At 42.3% G+C, this 22535-nt stretch overlaps 1 protein-coding gene and 1 long non-coding RNA gene across 2 annotated transcripts; one reads left to right on the top strand and one right to left on the bottom strand.

Annotated features, from left to right (window-relative positions):
• Positions 1–2451: 2451 nt before the first annotated feature.
• LOC121675902 lies at positions 2452–15396 on the top strand. Its single transcript, XR_006020271.1, has 2 exons — positions 2452–2823; positions 14879–15396. It is a non-coding gene; the product is annotated as an uncharacterized LOC121675902 (long non-coding RNA).
• Positions 3714–14123, bottom strand: LOC121675900 (zinc transporter 10-like). Its single transcript, XM_042051734.1, has 4 exons — positions 13547–14123; positions 13009–13092; positions 9345–9581; positions 3714–8593 (listed from the first exon to the last, which is right to left on the bottom strand). Exons 1-4 carry the CDS (start codon positions 14058–14060, stop codon positions 8118–8120), a joined length of 1311 nt encoding a protein of 436 aa, XP_041907668.1. The 5' UTR covers positions 14061–14123; the 3' UTR covers positions 3714–8117.
• Positions 15397–22535: the final 7139 nt, after the last annotated feature.

The raw sequence follows: 22535 nt of genomic DNA, 5'->3' as shown, positions 1-22535 counted from the left end.
CCTCTCCCCTCTCAGCTTGCCCTATGCACTGATGCAGAGGAAACCTTTCCACCCTTGAGCCCAAGAAACCACCACCAGCCTCATCTCCTTTTCTACCTGCAGGTCCTGCTACCTTGCACAACAGAGTGGAGGCTCGGGGACCAAGGGCCTCACCAATATTGGCAAATTAAACCACAGCTGGGAATGAACCATGATAATCTGTATTAATAAGGTGTTCAAGTCTTTCACAGACCATGCCAATTACTGCTCTCCATGCCCAGGTACAGTCCAGAGTCAGGGGCCTAATCTGAGCTGGTCATGAGCAGGGAGCCACCCTCTCCTGAAGCGAGCACTATCTTCCCAGCATAGGTACAAGCTTTTGTGTGCCGGCTGCTCCCTGTGCCTGGGAATAACCCCAGGTATAATTAATTGACCAACATACAAGTAGTTGAGGATAATTCCTGGTTGTTCAAATGCCTGTCATCTGTATTGACCAAGATATGTGTTTCTTTCATCAGACAGCCAATGTAACTTCAGCAGAGACAAGTTCAACCACAAACCTCCGGTGGCTCTCTAGAGAGCTGATGGTAAGCATTGCAATTATGCTTTTCTGGCTACCATTTTATAGCAAAATAACTCTCTGTCTGTAAAATATGACTAGGATTCAACAATAAATTCCATATTTGAATCAGAGAGCAAAGCTTGTGTCCTTGAAGAGACAGAGGCTTACTCATCCCTGAAGAATACCTCATTAGCTCCCGCTGGCATTTCATTGCACACCTCCTACTCTGTTTTACTGAACCTCTACCTTGTCCTAACTGGAAGATTCAGTAACTTCCCCCCAGATATATTCTAAATTTGCCAGACAATTTAACTGACTCTTCATCCCCCATTTGTGATTACTGCTATTTCTTCACTTCTTACTACAGCTTTGGGTCAGAACAAGATCTCCACCAGATCAGAAAGCACTTGCCCTCAGCAGATAGACACCCACCCATTTGTGGGGAATCCATAGCAGCCACCTAAAACATCCTTGCAGAAGGGTATGGATTTAAAACCGCACATTTGGAAACAGAACAAACTGTAATTGCAAACATGTAACATAAAATGCGTAAACATTTTGCATAAATTAATATTGAATACATAAGAAGCTATACAGATTGTGGGCTTTTTTTTAGAAGCTGTTTTAAAAGTGCAGTCTACCACATCCAGCCCAAACTCATCCTATTTCTGTGACTTCTTGGAGCGTAGAAAAGTATCAAAACAGTAGCAGCCCTCTAAGATGGAACAATACCTTCTGCTCCAGAAAGACTGAGATACAAAATGAGGGCCTCTGTATAGAGAAGTCCTTGAATTTCAAGTGCTTTATGTCAGTCTGTGCAACAGAGAAACTGTTCCTAAGGTGTCAGGATTAAAATCACATGGTCCAAATCTATCAGCCCTTGTTCTTCTTGTCCTAAAACTGTTTTTTTTTCAACAATTATTGATCAGAGCATGATCTCATATCTTTGTAAAATAATCCCAGGATTGCTTGGGCAGCATTGCTGCAGTAATTTTCATGTACAACCAATAATGGTTAGGCTAAACCCTCAACATTTCTTTTCTGTTCATAACTTTTTTTTTTTCTCTTTAGCATATTTTCTCTCTCTGTAAGGAAAGAGGAGACCTGGCTACCCTGGACAAAGAGAAGTCGGAGGTTCTCAACAAAATCTATGCCTGTCTCACCTCTGTGCCAGGCAAGAGAACGGAGCAGATTCTCCTGGAAACTATGCTAAGGCACATGGAAAACAAAGAGATGACTGGTAATAGCCACCATGGCTTTACAAAGCAGAAATCATGCCTGACAAATTTGCTCACCTCCTGTGACGGGGTTACAGCTTTGATGGATGGGACAGAGCAACTGACACCATCTGCATGGATTTTGCAAAGTGTTTGACACTGTACTGCATAACATGCTTGTCTCCAAATTGGAGAGGCATGGATTTGATGGATGGATCACTCAGTGGATAAAGAACTGGCTGAATGGCTGCACGCAAAGAGGGGTGGTCAATGGCTCATTGTCCAAGTGGAGATCAGTGACGAGCAGTGTCCCTCAGGGGTCAGTACTGTAGTAGCCAATACTATTCAGTGTCTTTGTCAGTGACATGGACACTGGGATAGAGGACACCCTCAGCAAGTTCACTGGTGACACCAGGCTGTGTGGTGCAGTCAACACGCTGGAGGGAAGGGATGGTATCCAGAGGGATCTTGACTGGCCAGAGAGCTGGGCCGCTGCAAACCTCAGGAAGTTCAACAAAGCAAAGTGCAAGGTCCTACACCTGGGTCATGGCAATCCCAGACACACCCACAGGCTGGGCAGAGAAGTGATTGAGAGCAGCTGTGTGGAGAAAGACTTGGAGGTGACGGTGGATGAAACGTTCAACATGAGCTGGCAATGGGTGCTTGCAGTCCAGAAAGCAAAGGAAATCCTGGGCTGCATCCGAAGCAGCGTGGCCAGAAGGTCAAAGGAGGTGATTCTCCTCTCCTCCACTCTGGTGAGACCCCACCTGCAGTGCTGCATCCAGATCTGGTGACCCCAACAGAAGAAGGACATGGAGCTGTTGGAGCAAGTCCAGAGGAGGTCACAAAGTTGATAGGAAGACTGGAGCATCTTGCTTAGGAAGACAGGCTGAGAATGTTGGAGCTGTTCCTTGAGGAGAAGAGAAGGTTGTGGAGAGACCTCATAGCAACCTCCCAGTATCTGAAGGGGGGCTGAAGAGAAGCCTGAAGAGAGTGACTCTTCCTCAGGAACTGCAGTGATAGTACAAGGAATAATGGGTACAAATTGAAAGAGAGGAAATTTAGGTTAGATATTAGGAAGAAATTCTTTACTGTGAGTGTGATTAGAGACTAGAACAGGTTGCTCAGGGTGGTTGTGGATGTGGAGTTCAAGACCAGGTTAGATAAGGCCTTGAGCAACCTGGCCCAGTGGGAGGTGTCCCTGCACATGTCAGGGGTTTGGAACTAAGTAATGCTTAAGATCCATTCCAACCCCTTAACCTTCTATGAATCTATGTGTAATTTTAATTTTGTCAGGAATGGCTTTAAAACTTTTTCAGTTCTGTCTTCCAAATCACCAGTCATCCACCATCTACAAGCCGAGTAATACCAACCACGCACACGAGCACAGGCAACATATTGGCCAAACCTGAACTGCATTTCTTATGGAGCATTTATGTAGCATCTGCCACTCAGACACACTCAAAGGACTTAAAAAAAGCAAACCAAGCACAATGACCACAGCCTCCTTATTGATTATTCTTAACAAAGTAAGTAGGGACATGAACAACTGGAGAATTGGACACAACAGGGTAGGGAGCAGGTGGCAGATACTTAATACTGATGCTAAGAAGACAAACATATGAGGGCATCTCCATGACTGCTGTTCCAAAAACGGCACCTAAACTTGTAGTGTTAGACCTCACCCCATTTCTAGCACACACATTCAGGTCATGAAACCCAGGAGTGAGAATCATAATATACACGTTCAACTTTCTCCATGTGGCAAAATGCAAGGCTGCTTGCAGAAGAAAAGCTTTTGAGTGCTGATCCCCTTTTCTTCTAAATACATACAAAATTTGCAACATTAACAAGCTCACAGGTTGAGAACAAACTTCACTCATGCAAAGATCCTAAAATTATCCAGTGAGACACAAGCTCCCTATTGCTAGCAAACATCAAGCTCAGAACAAAGGTTTATTTAAAAATACACTTTATTTACAAGACATTCAAACTTCATTTTGATAAAAATATAGCTGTACATAAAACCTTAAGTCATTTCTCACTAATGGTTAATAAAACCCCAGTGAGATTCAGCAATCATGGAAATTACATTTTGGCCCATTAAATCACATCAGGAACAGAAAAACTGGAGGAAATTTTTAAGCAACACAGCTCCATAAATGTAACAATCTTTTACAGTGACATCCTCACATCAAGGTATCACTGTTCAAATAAAGTATTTAACATAGAAAGTGCTTCCACTGTACAGCAGAGTAAGTAGTAGAACCCATAGGAATGTTCATAGCTTTTGAATTATCTTTCACTAAGCTTTCCCCCAAGATGTTAATGACCAAGGAACCCTCCTGATTTCACTTTACCTTCCCACGTTTAGAAATCAAACTTTCTTAGGAAGTTGATTCAGTTAGAGTGTTCATAAAGAATTTAAATATACATAAACACATGTGTTCCTACCTCAGGATGACCACTTAGATAACACTTCTACACAGACCACACTACACAAAATAGTCCTTGGATTAACTCACATCAAGCCATCCATAGAACTTGGATAGTGAACTTCACTTTGGGAAAAATTCAGGTGCTGGTGTGGTTCCTTCAAAGTTCAGAATAAAAGGGAGTATTCAGGACAATAAGCATTATAACCAGGAATGGGAGAGGGAAAGAAGAGGAAAAAGTAAAAAAGGGCAAAAATTGGTTTGCAGTGGTAAGGTGTGTTTAACATAGCAAAACCAGAAAGTGGGTGTATTTTAATAGAGTGCAAAATTTAAACTTACACATAAAAATGTATTTCTAAACTGTATTATTGGTACACCACCATGACCAGACTATCAAAACCATCCTGCTTTTATTGAAGAGACAACGAAAAGAACATTAAGAGGAAAAAAACCACACTTGCACGATGAGTCAAAGTAAGTATTGTAAAGAAGACAAGGAAAAGGTGGTAAAACAAAGGCAATACTCCTGAAAATAGTAGCAGTTTTCTTTATAATGAAGAGCAAAGGCAACGCCTACATTTAGAGAGCTACAGAAGAAGAAAACATTAAAAATCAAATTGGCACTTTCGGCACATAAGAAAAGGTGAAAAGAATTGATTCTCTTTAAGAAAAGGCACGCGACTGATGAAGGCCAGTAAATTGCTTTTGCTTTCAATGTCATGTTAACTTATTCCAGGTTTCACTGTTACTCCAGAATGATCTGGCAAGCCTAGCAAAGGTTTCATCATCATCCTACTAGGTCACATGTATGACTGGCTATGGATCACATCCACAGGAGCTGGACAACCAGTTGAAAGTCACATATAATTTAAGCAGATTTCCTTTGCCACCAGCAGCAATGGACAGAAAGGGACAATCACTGCAAGAGAACATGAAAGCCATGAGAGACAATCACAAGGCAGTGGTTGAAGGGGACAGAGCAGCACAATCAACCTGCATTTGTCAGGGAGGCAAACAAAGCAATTCAGCTAAAGAGGCCAGAACAGAGCTTTTATGACAGTGCAATAGACTACAAAACTGAATTTAGAACAACTGCCCATAGATAAGGGCTAACATGGAAATATACTATATCTCAAAATGAGGGAAGCCTGCCTCAACAGAATTAGAAGAGATATGCCAAGAACTGAAGGGAAACAGGCCAACACAAAATACACACTCATTGGAATGGAGTCTCCCACAGAAGTAGAGAGGGGACACACACTACAGGAGAAAAATATTTTGTTACTGAAAGGAAGGCAAAGATGTTGGTCAGAAACCTTGGTTGAATACCCTGAAAGTCCCAACATAAAAAAAAAAAGCAAGGTTTAGCTCATAAATAACATAGCTCTGTTGGTTTTGCTTGTTTAAGTAATAAAGCAATTTTAAAATCTGTTTGTTTTCTAGATATGAAGATTTCTATAAGCCTAGTATTTTCCCATTTATTCACAAGCAGCAGTTACAGTACATTCAACCAGACGAGAAAAAAAGTTTAAGGATGTTATTTCATTGTATTTTCAGATTACAACACTTTTAAAAAATTTAAAAATACATAGCCACGGTTTTAACACTGGAAGAATAAAAATTGCCCATTTTGACAAATGCCCCAACATCACACATACTAGTTTTCTTTAATCCCAGAGTAAATACTGCCATTACAGCTTTCAACCATTTAATAAAATGTGTGTGTGTATATATATATATAAAATTACCTAATTTAGGATACAAATGCATAATTATGAAAGGGTGCTTGTTTTAAAGGATATCTGTGAAGAAAGTTCTCCCACAGACTTTGTTGTTATTTTGGGAGCTTTCTATTCCAGTTCTCAAAAACACAATAAATACATTTTTCATTTACATCAAAACACCATCACAGATGAAAATAAAGAGGAAAAAAAAGAACAGAACAAAGGGCTGTCTTACTTCACAGCACATGCTTGTAAAAGACAGAGCAATTCTTATGATGTTTCCTGATTTACATTAGCTGGTGCAATAACTGCCAAGCAAGATCCTGCTGCTGCTAAAGGAATCAAAGAGGCTGGAGGATCAAGCTCTTAATTATATTAACAAATAGGTTAATTTGTATAATAGAAACTTACAGTGAAATAGTATAAAATGTCTTAATTCACCCAAAAATTTGTTTAAAAGGGGTAATTACGATTCCAGAAATGTTCTATTTAGACTGGAATCACTGCTTCAGTAAATACCACATTCCAAGTAGTAAAATATCATTCTGTGTTTTAATATCAATTGAATTATTGCAATCATCTTTATTAATAAGGAGTTGGCTGCTTTTAAGCCATCCTTACAAGGAGGTCCCGGTATTTTCCCAGCCCAGGCTGGAAATCAATTTGCCCTTTCTGTTAAGGTGTCACTGAGGTAAAGACACCTCTATTTCACAAAGGTGTCCTTGTGAATAAATGGATGAAATTGCCTCTCCAGGCCACACAGACCACTGAAAGGCTGCTTTTGCCAGCAAAATGTATTTGGAATCTTCTGGATCTGATCTGCATAGCCAGGGAGACCAAGCACTAGACTCAGTGTGGATTGGGTAGTGAGTCTCCTCTCCCAGAACCCTGTGGAATGCACCTGAAATCCAGCACTGGTGACAGGGCACACATCACCTTGTTTTCCTTAGAGCACCCCTGCATACCTTCAGAAAGAGCAAGCAGCAAAAAGATAGTGAACTCCTTCACTAAATATGCTTTGAGAGACACCTTTGGGCAGGGGAAGGAAAGCCAGGGCAGAGGGTAAGGTCCAGACCTTTAAAACCAGCCGAGAAGAAATAATCAAGACTAAACCAGGAAAAATTTCCTGGTTTAATTTTTTTAAAGCTCCCTCTGAGTGATAATACTGCATATGAGACTTTAAAGGTGCTTCCTTAATTAATACAATATTAAATTATGCCTTAATAATAGAATTTCAGATTTTCAACTGTTCATAATAAACACATTAGCTTATTTATTCAGCATGAATAATGACAGACTCAGTGTCAAAGATAATGCAATCATCCTGCACAATGATGAAATAAGACCATGGCTCTTAGAACTTGTGTTGTCAGGAGAAGGATAAAAAGAATTTGAAAAGACTGAGTTGTACAATCACAGCAGTGAAAAAGATAATAGTTATTTGGATGACTGCCTGCATTTCCATTTGCTAGAGTCCATACAGACAATGCTAGTAGGTATTTATTTGCTTTCATGAAAGCAGCCTACTCCTTAGCACACTCATCTATGATTAAGCTGGGACTCCAATATTATTTGTGGAGAAGCAAGACCAGCTTCTGCTCTGTCCCTAAATACAGGAGTCAATCAAGAAAACAACACAAGTCAAAATTCCTGAGTGCTTCCCCTTAGATACTCTTAATTTCATTCACAAACCCCACTGGCCAAAAGTGTTACTGTGAAAAATGAACTGTCCATGCAAAAATGGGGTTGAAGGATCAGTAAAGCATCTCTACTGAAGTCCTTTGTAAATATACAGTACTTCAGCCCAGTACAGTCGTTAACTGGCCACAGAGCTTTTAAGAAACAGCTCTCTTCAGCAGGAAAGGCCAGAGTTTCTCTCCCAGTGCCACTGGCTGTGAACAGCAAACATCAGTGCAGACAGAGAGATGCACACCATCCACTCTAACAGCAGGAATTCACCCTTAGTTTGGTAAGGAACTGGGTAAGGCTGCATCACAAAAATCTTAGATGAACACAACAGCCTTGGTGGAAATCTTAATCCTTATTTCAGGTACAAGGGGGGTTTAGGTGTATTTTGGTTTACAGCTAAAGCACAGAAATCTTTTTGCCACACCTACATCAGCTACAATGACTGATGCCCCCCTTCCCAACCAGGATATGTTTGCTCCATGAAAACATGACACAGAGCAGAGGGAATTGCCTAAAATCGTGTACCACACAACTGTGATTTGTCATCAGACACGTCACAATTTTTCGCGTTTCTCACACTCTCCTCTGCCACTGGGTCCTCCACAGGAATTTCAATGTCACTTTTCCTTGAACCATCGTCTTTGTGCTGTGTGGAAAGGCAACTTTCTCTTTTCTCCATGTAGCCATTCGTTTTAGCCCTGGGGGGCTCCCTCTGGCTGCAGCACAGCTGAGAATCACAAGCTTTTGAGATGCAGGGTGAGCTGCACAGTAGATGAGAAGTCTTGTGGTCAACATACTCAGGCTGGATGGTCACGGAATGGACTCCTGCCTCGTGGAAAACCTTCCGTATTTTGTAAGCAGCATCTTGGTAGTCAGAAGGGGTTTGGCACTTGACATGAAGGGTGGCAATATTCTTCCCACTTGCAAGCTCCCAGACATGCACCTCATGGAAGCTGCTAACCCCTGGTACACGAGCTAGTCTGTCAGCTGGAAGACATAAGAGAAAGGTATTAGGGGCTTTGGTGCACTGATTAATGATCAGTCTCACTAGGCACCCTATTCAAAAGCAGCAGTGTCGAAACTATCATTTTAGAACAAATATACTTGATAAAATATGTCTACTCCCAGCTGCCTTCAGTTCAGCCTCCAGGTAACTGCATGAACAGGCCATCCTTCCTTTTGGATTCACCCACCCCTCAGGCTCCCTAATGGCAATTACCAACTTTTCACAGAGGAAACCTTACAGCATCACTTCCTCTATCAAAATCCCACATCTTCTGGTTTCTTTAACCCTTGAGCATGACGGAATTCCAGAAATACCCAGTGCTACTTCACAATTAACCAGTGTGAACAGCACTAAGAGCTACAAAAGTACCCAACCTTAATGGAAATTTCTAAGATGTTTTGGCAGCCTTTCAGAAGTAGCCACTGCAGGGTTGGAAAAGATTGTAACTCAACACTGGTTTTTTCACAAATAACCAACACAAAGCATTAACAGCTCAAGATCTGGTATGTTTGATGTATTGTTGGAGTATCACATTCTCAAAATGCATGCTTTAACTAATCCAGAGAGATTTGAGTCATGTTGCTAGGACACAGGCATGTGACTGTTTCTCACAGTTCTTGAGAATTTAGAGCTAATACGAGTAAATAATCCAAACATATCATTCCACAAATAACATATGCATTGAAATACACCATTAAAATTAACAGCATTTCAACAACAAATTTGACTTACTCAGTAGTTGCATATTAACACCTTTGGGGACCATCTGCAACAAAATAGCTGAGGTCTCCTTTATAAGTGGGAATGCAGAAGACAGGATGATGAACACCATAATTATTGTCAGGCTTGGATCAATGTAGCACTGCCAATTACACGAAGCAGCCCCCAGAGGACGTACATAGAAGATAGTAGCAGTAACTACCACGACCACAGATCCAAGTGCATCTCCCATAACATGCAAAAGAACACCTGAAACAAATGGCACAATTTCCATTAGTGGGATGGGTTTGGGGTTTTTTGCTTTGTTTTGGTTTTTTTTCTGGAGGGGAATGTAATGGTACACTTTTCAAGTATGTTCCACTTGACATGAAGAATGCAATATTCCAGCCATTAATATCGAAACCAAAGTTTCCAGTAACAGCTTTTGGAAAAAAAGCAAGGGAAATACTGACTCTGAAGAACTGCTGTTTAAGTGGGATGCATTATTAAGCATGTAGGGTATGCTAGCAACTGCTGTCCAACTGCAATGCCATGGCAACACAAAATGTGCTTGCTTAAATGCATGAAGATTATTAAGAGATCCTGGCACGTTAAATCTAAATTTAAAATTGATGACTAAATTTATCCATTCTACCCTGGAAGTTGAGAGCCACAGACTACCCTCAGCAACAGTTACCCTCCCCCATGAGTTTCTGTGACACTGCTGAAATCTGAAAAATTGCCTAAGTGAACTCTAAGCTGGCTCCAGACACCCTCAGACCCCAATTTTCAGATCAAGCTTGATTACCAGTCATATTGTTCCATCAATATTACTAGTCTTCTGACCTGCCAAAAATCTAGGGTCAGTCACATGGTTTAGTGCCTGGACTACTCTAAATTGAGAGGAATGCTGGGTACCTCTTCTTACATCTTATAAAATAAGGTTTTGTACAAAAGGTAAAGACACAAAACTGTAACATATTTAGCTGCTCTTTAAACTACAATAACCAAAGCTGGTTTTCTGCTATACAGTTACCATAACCCAAGAAGTCCCTTTTTTTTTCTTTTTCTTTTTACTACTTTACATAAACTTTGCTCTTCCCATCACTTCTCATTTTTGTTAGTTTTTACTGTTCAAACTCAGATTTTATTCCAACCCATGACTGAATTCCGAACATCTCTCTCTATATGAAGTCAATTTCTTAGTCAGCACTTTTTGGGGGGGGAAGCTGTGAAAGAAGGAAATGAACGGTCTCCTTTTAACAACCCTATCACATACACTCTCAAGTGCTTCACTGCCATTTAATCCCTTCCTCTGGGCTAGGGAAGCCTTAAAAGGCTCCCCCAAAACTCATTAACAACACAGCAAAGAGTTTTGATGATGCTGGATACTGGATTAACCCTAGAACTGTGCCTGCGCTGCTGTTCCTTGCCAGCTCTGCACACACACCTTTATCTGTGTGAGAAATGAAGGCCACAACCTCTGGAGCTCCTCCAAATTACTTGGGTCAGATAAGAAAATACAAACTCCTAGTGAGTCCAGCTCTTTCTGCTGGAGTCAGGCATGTTCTGTCCCATTTGGCAGTCTACCACGGGGTTTTACTCCTCCTAACAGTGTTGCGGTGTTTCCTTTTCATTTACAAATAGTCCTGATTCAGCATGGGCTATCAGCTGTTGCACTAAAAAGAGGGACAGGCAGGATGCAATTGCATTGCCCAGGCAACTAACAAGAGAGCACAGCTTATAAAGAACAGGAAAATGTTTCAGAAAGCCTTCTTTTGAGTTAAGAAAAAAACTAATTATGTCAGAATTTTGATGAATCAGTAATTGAGAATACAGAATTTGGAAAAATGCTTATTTTACATTCTTAACATCATTAATATGTACATCTTGGTAAGGCATCACAGAATTAGGGCCCAGACAGAAACGAACTGTCAAATCCCAAAGACTATGATTATAAGCTGGAAGTGAAAATGAGTATTTACAGAACGAAAGCAGTATGGTAAGACCATAGGTAACTGTTTCCAACAACTTGCCTTGCAAAGTCTTACTGAACTACTCTGCATATGCTCAAGAAGTAAAAGGAATAATTTCACACTACAATAATTAATCCTGCCAGGCAGAATTTATGGATTCCTGTTCCTACCAGTTCTAAAAATCAAGGAATCCATCCCTCTGTCAATCCATTCTGTTCAGCCATGTTTTTCAGGGAGGCTCGAATTCCACAACAAAAGAATTTTTTGCCAGGTGATCACGATGTATAGCTATGTAGACAACTTAAAATGAAAAATATTGATTGAATCAGAATTTCAAAGACATATCTTTATGACTACAGAAGCAAAGAACATTTATAAAGATAATAAAAATAGGTTTTGCTAAGGTGACATACTGAAGTAGCACTTAAAAATTTCTTTCTAAAAAATCGAAGATGAAAAGTATCTTAAAATAACTGTCACAAAACTTCTTATCTTTCAGACATTTTTGAAAGCTTCCAGCATCTTTATACCTAAGCACTGTGGTTCAGGCAAGCAAGGCCTTCTCTAAAGTAATTGGTTTCTCACTCTTCTCTCCTCCATCCCTGAGTGTGACAGTTTGCTTATCCTGCTCAAATAATGTTACCACTATAATGCCATAATTTTCAGTGACACCAACTTCTAGTCATTCAGGCAAATGTTCAGACTCTAGCACATGGTTTGATTTTCCAAATCATCTTCCCTTACAGAAGCATTTTTGTAGCTGTGCAAACACTTTTGAAAGACAGACAGTCACACATACACACAAAAAGACCCCAGCAAGCCCAGGTGTCTGACTGCCACATTGACCTCTCAAGCTGAATTTATGCAATGCAAACTTACACAACCTTAGAGGAATATCAGCTGCTGAGAGGTGACCATAAAAAGCCTGAAACTACTGTTCTGATTCAGGTTTCTGACAGTCCTTTCCTTGGGGACAAACTCCGCATTTCATATCCTCAAAGACATCTGCTTTTTGCCCTGCTCAGAGTACACACATAAAAGTGTATGCATGGAAACGCCTACACAGACAGGGAGAGACACGTGGGTAATTTATTCCTAGGAGGAGCTTTATGCTTCACTCCACAGATTCCCAGAGACCTGTTGAATTACAACGTAGGAAGGGCTGATCCTGTCACAGACTCTCACAGGGATGGGTTCACACTTCAGGGGCCTGCAAAAACACCATGCTGAAGCACCAGTTTCAGAATCCTTTTTCTTATGCTGACAATAAAACATTATCAGCCTTGGGATTTAGAAGGATTTCTGTTTTCTACCCAAAAGCATTTTAAGGTTGAATATTGGTCAACTACTACATCAGTGACACTCAAAAATGCACCTCATAGCTACCTGTGTTACCTTCCTGTAAAGCCTGTAATGACTTGAGCTTAGTGCAATAGGGTTTGTGTCCTTTCCAAATGTTCAGCTGTACTCTTCTAAGAATAAAAATCAAAATGTGAGCACACTCAGAGCCAAACCAGCATGACACTATTTTGTTACTACTTATGCTATTTCATACAATCAAAACCTTTCCAGCAGAGATAACTGGATCCAAATACATAGAAGAGTCCTGGGGTTTTGCTCCCCTTCTTGCTGATATTTGTGTGTGTGTATGTAAATCTGAAATGAAAACCACAAAGAGTTTGAAGTTAATATAACGTTAGCAGTATACTCCTATGTCATACCTCTGATGTTCAATGCTTCAGACTTTTTCTCTTTTTTCTTCTCTGACCCCTCTTCAGGGCTCTTTTGGTCATTTGGTGAATCACCTGCATTCAAAGAAGAAACGCTGTGTTGTGTATAAGTTCTACAAACAGAAAAAACATCAAAACCAAAACCTTCTCAAAATCAACTTATTTCAAAGATGACAAGAAGAAAACATAAAAACGAGTCAAAACATTTCCCATGCAGTTCCCTGGGCAACGCCTCCTCCCCCCATCCCGAGAGGACACCCAGAAGCCCGGGGCAAAGTACAAGGTGAAAGAGGCGGCGGGTGCCTGAGTGGGCTTAGTGAAAGCCCCCGGGGCCCACGGGTGGCCTTGGGGCTCTGAAAGGGCCCAGAGGATTGGGCCAACATCTCGGCGGGTCCCGAGGGAAACGAGAGGGAGAGAAGGGATGGGGAAGGGTACGGAAGGGTGAGAAGGATGCTGAAGGGAAGGAGGGGTGGGGAGAGATGCGGGACACAAGGGGAAGGCGGGGAGGCGAAGTGCAGCCGAAAGGCACCTGCTTCATCTGCCTCGCCGCTCGGGCTGCCACCGGGCACGTCCCGCAGCGCGGCGGCCGCGGGCGGAGGAGCGGACGGGCGTCGCCGGCGGCAGCAGGCGCCCCAGTCCTGGAAGACGAGGAGCCCCACGACGTTGACGGCGAGGCCGAGGGTGCCGACGATGAGCACCAGCTGGGCGTCGTCTATGGGCTCGGGCCGGGCGAGGCGGAGGATGGAGTCCACGAGGATGGTGAAGCAGAGGGCGGTGAGGAAGACGGCGTTGCTGAGCGCTCCCACCGCCTCGGCCCGGCTGTAGCCGTAGGTGGCGCGGGGACCGCGGCTGCTGCGGCGGGCGATGCGCCCGGTGGAGAGCCCCACGCAGAGGGAGATGAGGTCCGAGAGCATGTTGAAGGAGTCGGACACCAGCGCGATGGAGTTGCCCAGGTATCCGGACACCAGCTCGGCCACGAAGAAGCCGACGGTGAGCACCAGCATGAAGATGAGGCGGCACGTCTTGCCCGAGTACCGCCCCATGGCGGCCGCTCGCTGCCGCCGGTAACGCTCCGCGCCAGCGCCCGCCCGCAATAAGAGCGCCCGGCCCGGCCCGGCCCGGCCCGCCCGGGGGCACCGCCCCGCCCCGCCCCGACCCGGGCACCGCGGGCCCCGAGCGGCCACGGCGGGGGACGCGGAATCAACCAAACGCGCAATGAACGGAAGAGAGATGGGCCGCGGGGAGGCGCGGAGCCGGGCGGCCGCGGGGGAAGGGCCCTCTCGGGCAGGCACAGCTACCCAAGGCTGTCCTGCCTGCGCTCCGGCCACCCCGAGACGGTGAAGTTCCAGCGATCCAACAATTACGGTCCTTTGGTGCTTTATTGGGGACGAAAGTGCCAAACCAAAGGACAGAGTGTCGTCTACTGAGCTAGCTCGTTTCCAGCCACCAGTCTTTAAAGAGGTGTGTCAAAAAGCCAAGCGAATCCTGGGCTGCATCCGAAGCAGCGTGGCCAGAAGGTCAAAGGAGGTGATTCTCCTCTCCTCCACTCTGGTGAGACCCCACCTGCAGTGCTGCATCCAGATCTGGTGACCTCAACAGAAGAAGGACATGGAGCTGTTGGAGCAAGTCCAGAGGAGGTCACAAAGTTGATAGGAAGACTGGAGCATCTTGCTTAGGAAGACAGGCTGAGAATGTTGGAGCTGTTCCTTGAGGAGAAGAGAAGGTTGTGGAGGGACCTCATAGCAACCTCCCAGTATCTGAAGGGGGGCTGAAGAGAAGCCTGAAGAGAGGGACTCTTCCTCAGGAACTGCAGTGATAGTACAAGGAATAATGGGTACAAATCGAAAGAGAGGAAATTTAGGATGGTAAAATACTGGCACGGGTTGCCCAGGGTGGTTTTGGATGCCCCATCCCTGTTAGCGTTCAAGGCCAGGTTGAATGGGGCTTTGAGTAACTTGGTCTAGTGGGAGATGTCTAAGCATGTGGAACTTCATCTTTAAGGTCCATTCCAACCCTTAACATTTTATGACTCAATGAAAATAATACCTTAGTGTGCACAAATCTATCACCACCCTACAAGAAAAATAATTTCATGCACTTTTTAACCTACAGGAAAGTCTACAAGAACCATAATATAGTAGTAAACCTCTATCTTGTATTTGTAGATGTTTTGTTGTTGTTGCTCTTAGGACAGTTCTTGGGAAAATGACAGCCCTGCTGGCAAAGGGAAAAAGGACAGAGCTGCGCTACTAATACATCATTTCAAATTGATGGGGACAACTAAAGGAGCTGCTGTGAAATCAAGCTATCCTCAACAATGGGGTTCTCAATACCACAACTCATCCCAAAAATAATAAAATATATAAGACCTAAAGAAAATTATGTCCTTAAGGTGTTATCCTGTGAGAGTTTGGAGCACGTCAGCTATGCCAGAGGCAAACCAGTGCTGAGGTACTGCTTCAGCAGCTACAACTCACACTGAAATGCCACATCACACATTTCACCTGCTTGACAAAGCACCCATCACTGTCAGATTTTAAACCAGCAAGGCCAAGAAACACTGTCTTGTCCCACCTACCTAAGGCAGTGCTCTCTACAGCCAGAAATCCCTTCAGGGCCTCAGGAATTTCCTCTTTGTTCTAGCTCTGAAGCAATTGCATTGTTACGGCTGTTGATTGAGTTTGAGCCCTTGGTTGAATACATCTTTTAAAGGAGGCCTCTCCATTTCACCTAACTCTGTGCACAGAACCCAAGATGTATTTTAACCTCTGGAGTGGACTTGAGTAGCCTTTCAGGGGATAGTCTCCCCTGCAAGGAATTAACACACAACTCCCAATTAACCAGAGATTCACACATTCAATATCTTGCGGTGTGCAAATTATTATTATTTATTATTGTTATAATAAATGCAGTAAAATGCAAATTATTATTTATTATTATTATAAATTCATAAAAATAAATGTATTGAAATGAACCTTACCATAAACATAAACACAATTGTGGGAGAGAACGGAGTAACTTACATCACCACACATTTCAGCTCTATAATTACTACTACCAACATAGGATACGAGATTTTTAATGGTTGATCCAAATCAAAAGCAGTGGGACATAGGTAAGAAAAGAAAGAAGAAAAATATGAGTTATAGGAAGATAAATAGTCAGATATAAATTTTAAAATGACAGACTACATCTTCTTTACTATAATTAATGATAGAAAATTCTGCCTCTGGCACTTCGCTTACAATCAAAAAGGAAAAAAAAGACAAAAAAAGACAACTCTCTGAAGCTAATTGTACCTTCATAGAACTGAAAGGAATTTCCAGTGGCTTTTATTTTAGGAAGACATAATACAGTAGCTGAAACACCATTAATCCTCCTGTGAAAAATATACATCAATCCTCTTTGAAAAAAAGAAAGTTTCATAGCCCTGAACTCACTTCAAAACATAAAAATATCACGGTTATTCTGAAGAAATGGTGTTAAAAATATTGTTTTCAGCAAATAAGGCTGTGACTAAGTCCTCTGACATGGAGCACAATTACAGCTGACTCTGAAGGTGTCAGAAGCTGTATGTGTTCAGAGCCTCAGCTCTGACACTGTATCTGCTGATCTTCTGATTATTCCTTCTGTCAAGCTCACGCATCCCCATCTGCTTGTCACGATACAGCCACACTCTGACACAGGAACAGCGCAGTGTCTGCTGGGTCAGACCACAGATCCGTGTCTGGACTGTTTCCAGTTCCCATCTACACCTCTTGGAGATGAGGAAACCAAACCTTCACTGTCTTCAAAATACAGGGCAGCCACAGATACAGAGGAACTGCAAAAGTCCTGACTGTCTCCTTTACTCCTTCCCCTGGATGGTCTCATATTTGATTCACTTTTCTGTTCTGAACATTAAGCACACATTTTTATGGAACTGATCATTCACTCCTGCTTTCTGTTTCTCATCTTCAGTCACTGTTTAAGCCCAGCTGGCAACTCAGTGCCACACAGCAGCTCACCCGCTCTCCCCTGCCACCAGGGGGATGGGGAGGGGAGTCAGAAAAAAACCTAAAAAAAACCTTATGGGTTGAGATAACAGTTTAATAACTGAAACATAGTAAAAACAAACAAACAAACAAAAAAACAAACCAAAAATAAACCAAAGAAAGGAGTGATGCACAGCACAGTTGCTCACCACCCGCTGGCCGATGCCCCGCTCATCCCCCAGCAGTGATCAGTGGCTCTTGGCCAACTCCTCTCAGTTTATTTTCTGAGCATGACTCTCTATGGTGTGGAATATCCCTTCAGCCAGGTCAGGTCCTGCCTGTCCTGGCTGTGCTCCCTCACCGTTTCTTGTGCAGGTTCTCACTGGCAGATCACGGAAAACTGAAAGTCTTTGACTTGGAGCAAGCACTACTCAGCAACAACTAAAACATCAGTGTGCTATCAGTATTTTTCTCATGCTGAATTCAAAATGCAGTGCTGCACCAGTTTCTATGAAGCCAAAACTATTCCAGCCAAAACCAGGACATCTTCTGCCCAGCTCTTCATCCATGGAATGGATGCTTAGAAGCGTCTTGGAAATCCAAAGTTTTGCTCTTCTCACTGTGCATCCAAACCTCCCTTTCCCTCTTCATCCAGGTGCCACAATCTCTTCAAGAAAAACAACAACTGAAACTGCCAGGTGAACAAAGTTATCCTAATCATTACATGTAAGTAAGCTGTTGCTTTCAATAACAAGAGTAGTTAATTCAGGTCAGTCTTCAGAATGAAGTGTGTGTTATCCCTGTAGCTCTTTTGCACCTTGATTTCTTCCCACACAGTCCAAAAGAAAGCCATGATCCTGCACATAGGAGTCACTGATGCCATTACCAGTTTCTTTACTCGGGCCCTTCCCCCTTTTTGGGCACTGCCATTCTGCCTGCACCAATCCACCTGCAGTATCAGAACATTTGGTCTCAAATCCTTTTGGAAAGGAGCGACGTTCATGATTGCTTTGCAGTGTGCTTGGCATCCTTGTGTGTTTTACACTGACTGCACACATTCAACAGTGGAATGTTATGATTTCACTTTTTCATTCAGTGCTGAGATGGCCTGAACAAGATACATACTATTAAACAAGACAAGAAACCTAAATATCCCAGGCTCTCAATTTCTGACTATGCTGAGTTGGAACAAGTTCTTAGGAGATTCAGAAAAGGTTGTCCAACACCTTAGCTTTCTGATTTATTTGCCAACTTTAGTTTCAGCTACAATGCTGCTGGAAAAGCTGCAGTTTTCTCATCCTAATTGGGAGCAGAAATTAGAAAAATTCTTCAGAACTCCTAAAATTATTAAAAACAAAAAAACTTTCTGAACCCCGAAGTGCAAAGCACTCCTGTAAGCTTCAAGATCTCTGTGTGCCAGGCTTTCAAAGTCCTCAACACACCAGTTTTCAACACTTAGCCATTGGCAGCCAGATCCTGTAGCCAAGAGGCTGTCCCCACCTGTGGCTGTAAGGGGATGCTTAGATAAGAGTAAAGCAGGGTAAGTATGTATTATACTTTCCCTTAATGGTCTTTCATCCTTCAAGTGTTTTCAGCCCAAGTGAGTTTCTGAGCCAGATATCTGTATTTAGTAGCCCTCAATGAGTTTTTTTCCATGTGCGAGTCCAGCCTCTCACTCATCACTGCAGACTTCAACATTAACTGGAAACAAGCTCCACCATCACCTCTCACAGTATGAAGAACCATAGGATAGTTTAGTTTGGTACCCACCCTGCCACAGGCAGAGACATGGGCAGGTTGCTCAGAGCCCCATCTAACCTGGCCAGGAACACTTCCCGGGATGGGGCATCCACAGCTTCTCTGGAAAATATACTCCAGTGCCTCACCATCCTCAGAGTAAAGAATTTCTTCCTAACATCTAACCTAAACCTACCCTCTGCCAGTTTAAAGGCATTAATCATTGTCCTATCACGACCTGCCCTTGTAAAAAGTCCCTCTCCTGCTCTCTTGTGGGCCGCTTTAGATAATGGAAGGTGCTTTAATGTCTCCCCAGAGCCTTCCCTTCTCCAGGCTAAGCAACCTCAACTCTCTCAGCCTATTGCCTCTTTCTCCTTGTTTTGAATCTCAATCCTGATAGTTTCACTTAACATGTTCTTGTTCCAGAAGACAGGACAAAAATTCAATGGCTACTGACCCTCCCTATGCCACTTTCGGTTTTGCAGATTTGCACATCCTCCTTAAGTTATTAATTTTCAAGGTGGCAGGTAAAAATCTACTTAATTCTTTCCAGAGAAGCCATTACCAGCCCGTGAAAATGGGGTATTTCTGTAATTATGAAATATGACAACAATAACAGCAGTAATGATGGTAATTTTCTTCTACTGCTGCATGAAAATAAGGTCAGTCATGGCCTCGTGCTTCTGTAGAATTTGGATAGTAAAAAGAGCCATGAAAACAAGGAACTAGCTATTAACATTACTGTTAAGAGACATGTCTCTTCATCCCGCTTATCTAAGTCCTGCCAGAGATTACTTCTTAACCCATCATAAAAATTACTTACAAAAGACATTTCAGGAATTACCTGGAAGGAACTAGAGAATGAAATAAGCCAACGCCCACACACTGCTGTACATCATAAAGGAGTTATGCCTCCTTAAGGCTGTGGGGAGGAAAATATCACATTTGTACTAAAAAGCTGAGGCTGATCCTGAGCACATGACATTTAGAGGCAGCATCCCTAGCCTGAAATGCAATGGGTGGCTGTGAGAGGGCCTTTAAGCTTCATTCCAAGAAGACCTGATGATAGCCTTGACTGTGAAGCTTGTGAAGCTTATTTCTCTAAATTAAGAATGATGGACCAAACTCATAGCAAATCTAAACAGAAACCACGTGGTTGGCTTCTGCAACAGATAAATTCGACCACAAAATGAAGAACATAATAAACACCAGCCAACAGACCTAGTTGTGGAAGGTGGTTTGCTCCTCACTCCTTGCTCATTTTATTTGTGCCTCCCTCTCACACCTGCAAGAGGAAGACGGGGTTTCTTGGGATAGACTGAAAGGTGGAATGGCTGGGAAGTCATTAGGTCTGCTTCAAGCCAAGGAGCAGAAGCCTAGACTAGCAAGGCTTCAGTAGTCTGCCGGAAAGCTTTATCAGTGTCCTTGGCAGAGCACAGAGGTTGAATGTTCCTGGGTTTTTAATCATAGCTGTGACTCTTCATGGCAGTCCTGAAGCTGTCCTGGGGAGAAACCCTGCACTGGAGGTTGGCCTGAGAAAGTATTCTTCATGCTCTCCTAAATTTCACTTGAATACATTGAATGATGAACCTGCGGGATTATTTATTTCCTAGACTGGAATGTCTTCTTTTTGTTATATTTTTTCCTATTTTAAGGTGGTTGCTCAGGTTTTTAGTTACAAATCACCATTCCCTGCACTTAATACCCAGCATAAACAAAGTTTTGCATACTTTAGGACATATCCAGTCAGTCTCTGCTCTATCACCTGGATAAACCTTCCTGAAATATTTCAAATACTTCACTTTTTAAAAAGTGTAGTTCTGTTATGCTCCTCACATAAATGTATGTGCGTGTATATTTATATCTCTGTATGGCCTTTTCTAGGTAGCATAGCACATTGCAAAGAACATGAAGAGGAGAAAGCCATTCACTGATTTCATCACTGTAAATTGCATTGAGTCCTACTGGAAAAGGTTCATTTTCTGTATCAGCAGTATTTCTAGACTGAAACTGATACCAGACTTATGCCTGTGTCAAACTCCCTGCAGAACATCCAAATAAAACAATTGCAGTTAACGTATAAACATGTCAGCCTTAAAAAAACCCATTGTATTGAAACTGTTTATGACTTTGAACTCAGTTATCTTACAGTCTTTTTATTTCCTTACAGCTCACCAGAGATACTGTGATGTAACTCAGACAGTCTGTCCATGCCCTTATTATGAAATTGGTTCAAGGTTGAGAGTGAATGCAGATACCCAAAGTTCAGCAGCACTAGTACTGTTGGAATCTAGGTTCAGAGAGTTTAATCTCACCTTTATGCTGTTGTATAAACCATCCAGGGATGCTTTGCTTGCTTTACTCAGAGACTCAACTTTTTCATTCTGCACTTTCCATTTTGGATGCAACATAGCCCTAAAATATTTGCTTTTAGTCGCTTCAATGCACATTTTTCTCACTGAAAACTAATCCTTAGATTGCCTTCTGAAGTTTCTTTGAAGAGCATTCAAAATTCTGGTGAAAATTTAGTGAAGGACGTTGCTAAATATGCTTTCACAGTCTCTTCCCTTGTCTTTTTAAAGACTTTGTTTTAGAGCTCCACTGAATATACATTAATACAAATCTGATTACCTTTTCTGTGGCTGCTTAGAAAAGATTTGGAAAATTTTGATGAAGACTATTTGCCACACTATTAAACTAAAGAAGATCTTCAAAATAATATGTGTTCAGTTTTAGGCACTTGATAAACACTTAAAAATACTTTGACTGTATCTCTCAGACTTTTTATTCCCTTTGAGAAGACTACATCCAGCAAAGCCAAAAAATCTAAATATTTTGTTACAGTAGGCTCTGTTTACCTGCATGCCAACACATTAACACCTCTGTGATTTATGGAAATAAATGCATAAAGCATACATCCGTCCATTTATGGATTTATGCATAATGTTTAGGAGTTGGGCGCCACAGTGCGTTACAGAGGCAATGTAAATCCCGAGCATGAGGATGCACCGTGTGACAGAACTGTCATTTGGTAAACGCTGGTGCTGCAAGTTCTACAATCATCTGTATGAATGCAGCCACGGGAAGAATTGGCATGAAGAGTCTACTGAAGTCTTGGTGCTTTCAGGGAAAAATAAATTCAACCTCTTGAAGATACACCCAAAAGAGAGGCAGCACGAAGTAAATGCTGATTATGAGGAAAGCTTTAGGCTTCTCACGTGTGAAAAGCACATTAAGCCAGAGGTTTGTTGTTACAGGTGTTACACTCAGGGTTCCTTCTAATTCCTAAAAAGGTCTCTGAGTCATCATCATCTGGCAAAGTCTCCTACACTTTCAGCAGTGCGTTTGAGAGAGAAACCTACTCCAACCAGGGAACGTATTTTTCTATTCTTAAATGTGGCTAAATTGATTGATCATGAAATTCGTCAAACTGAAAGCCTAAGAAAGTGAAATCTTCTGTTCTGGAACTCTAATTCCCAGAACATTTTTGGCACCTGCAGTATAGATTGTTGCCACTGTAGAATCAGAGATCACTGTTACAAGTACAATTGGGTTTTGATATCTGCACAATTTAGCTCACCAGGTCTCCACCGGGAAGGTCTGTGGCACTAAGGTACAAATTAAGCAGCCATTTATTCCCTTATTTTAGCCTATAAATCTTCTCATTTCCCCTGAGATCAGCATGTTTGTACAAACAGATGTGAATATTTAGTTCAGAATATTACATCAACAAAGTCTTCCCAAGTCACCCAGCCAGTTAAGGTGAGCGCCTCTCTTCGTTCACACATCTGCCCCCAAATCTCTCCT

The sequence above is a fragment of the Corvus kubaryi genome, unplaced genomic scaffold (assembly GCF_017639235.1).
Source record: "Corvus kubaryi isolate FWS band 111438036 unplaced genomic scaffold, C.kubaryi_AGA036_p1.0 76, whole genome shotgun sequence".
Lineage (NCBI taxonomy): Eukaryota > Metazoa > Chordata > Aves > Passeriformes > Corvidae > Corvus > Corvus kubaryi.
The sequence above is the reverse complement of the archived record's forward strand: the minus strand, read 5'-3'. Positions and strand labels throughout refer to the sequence as shown.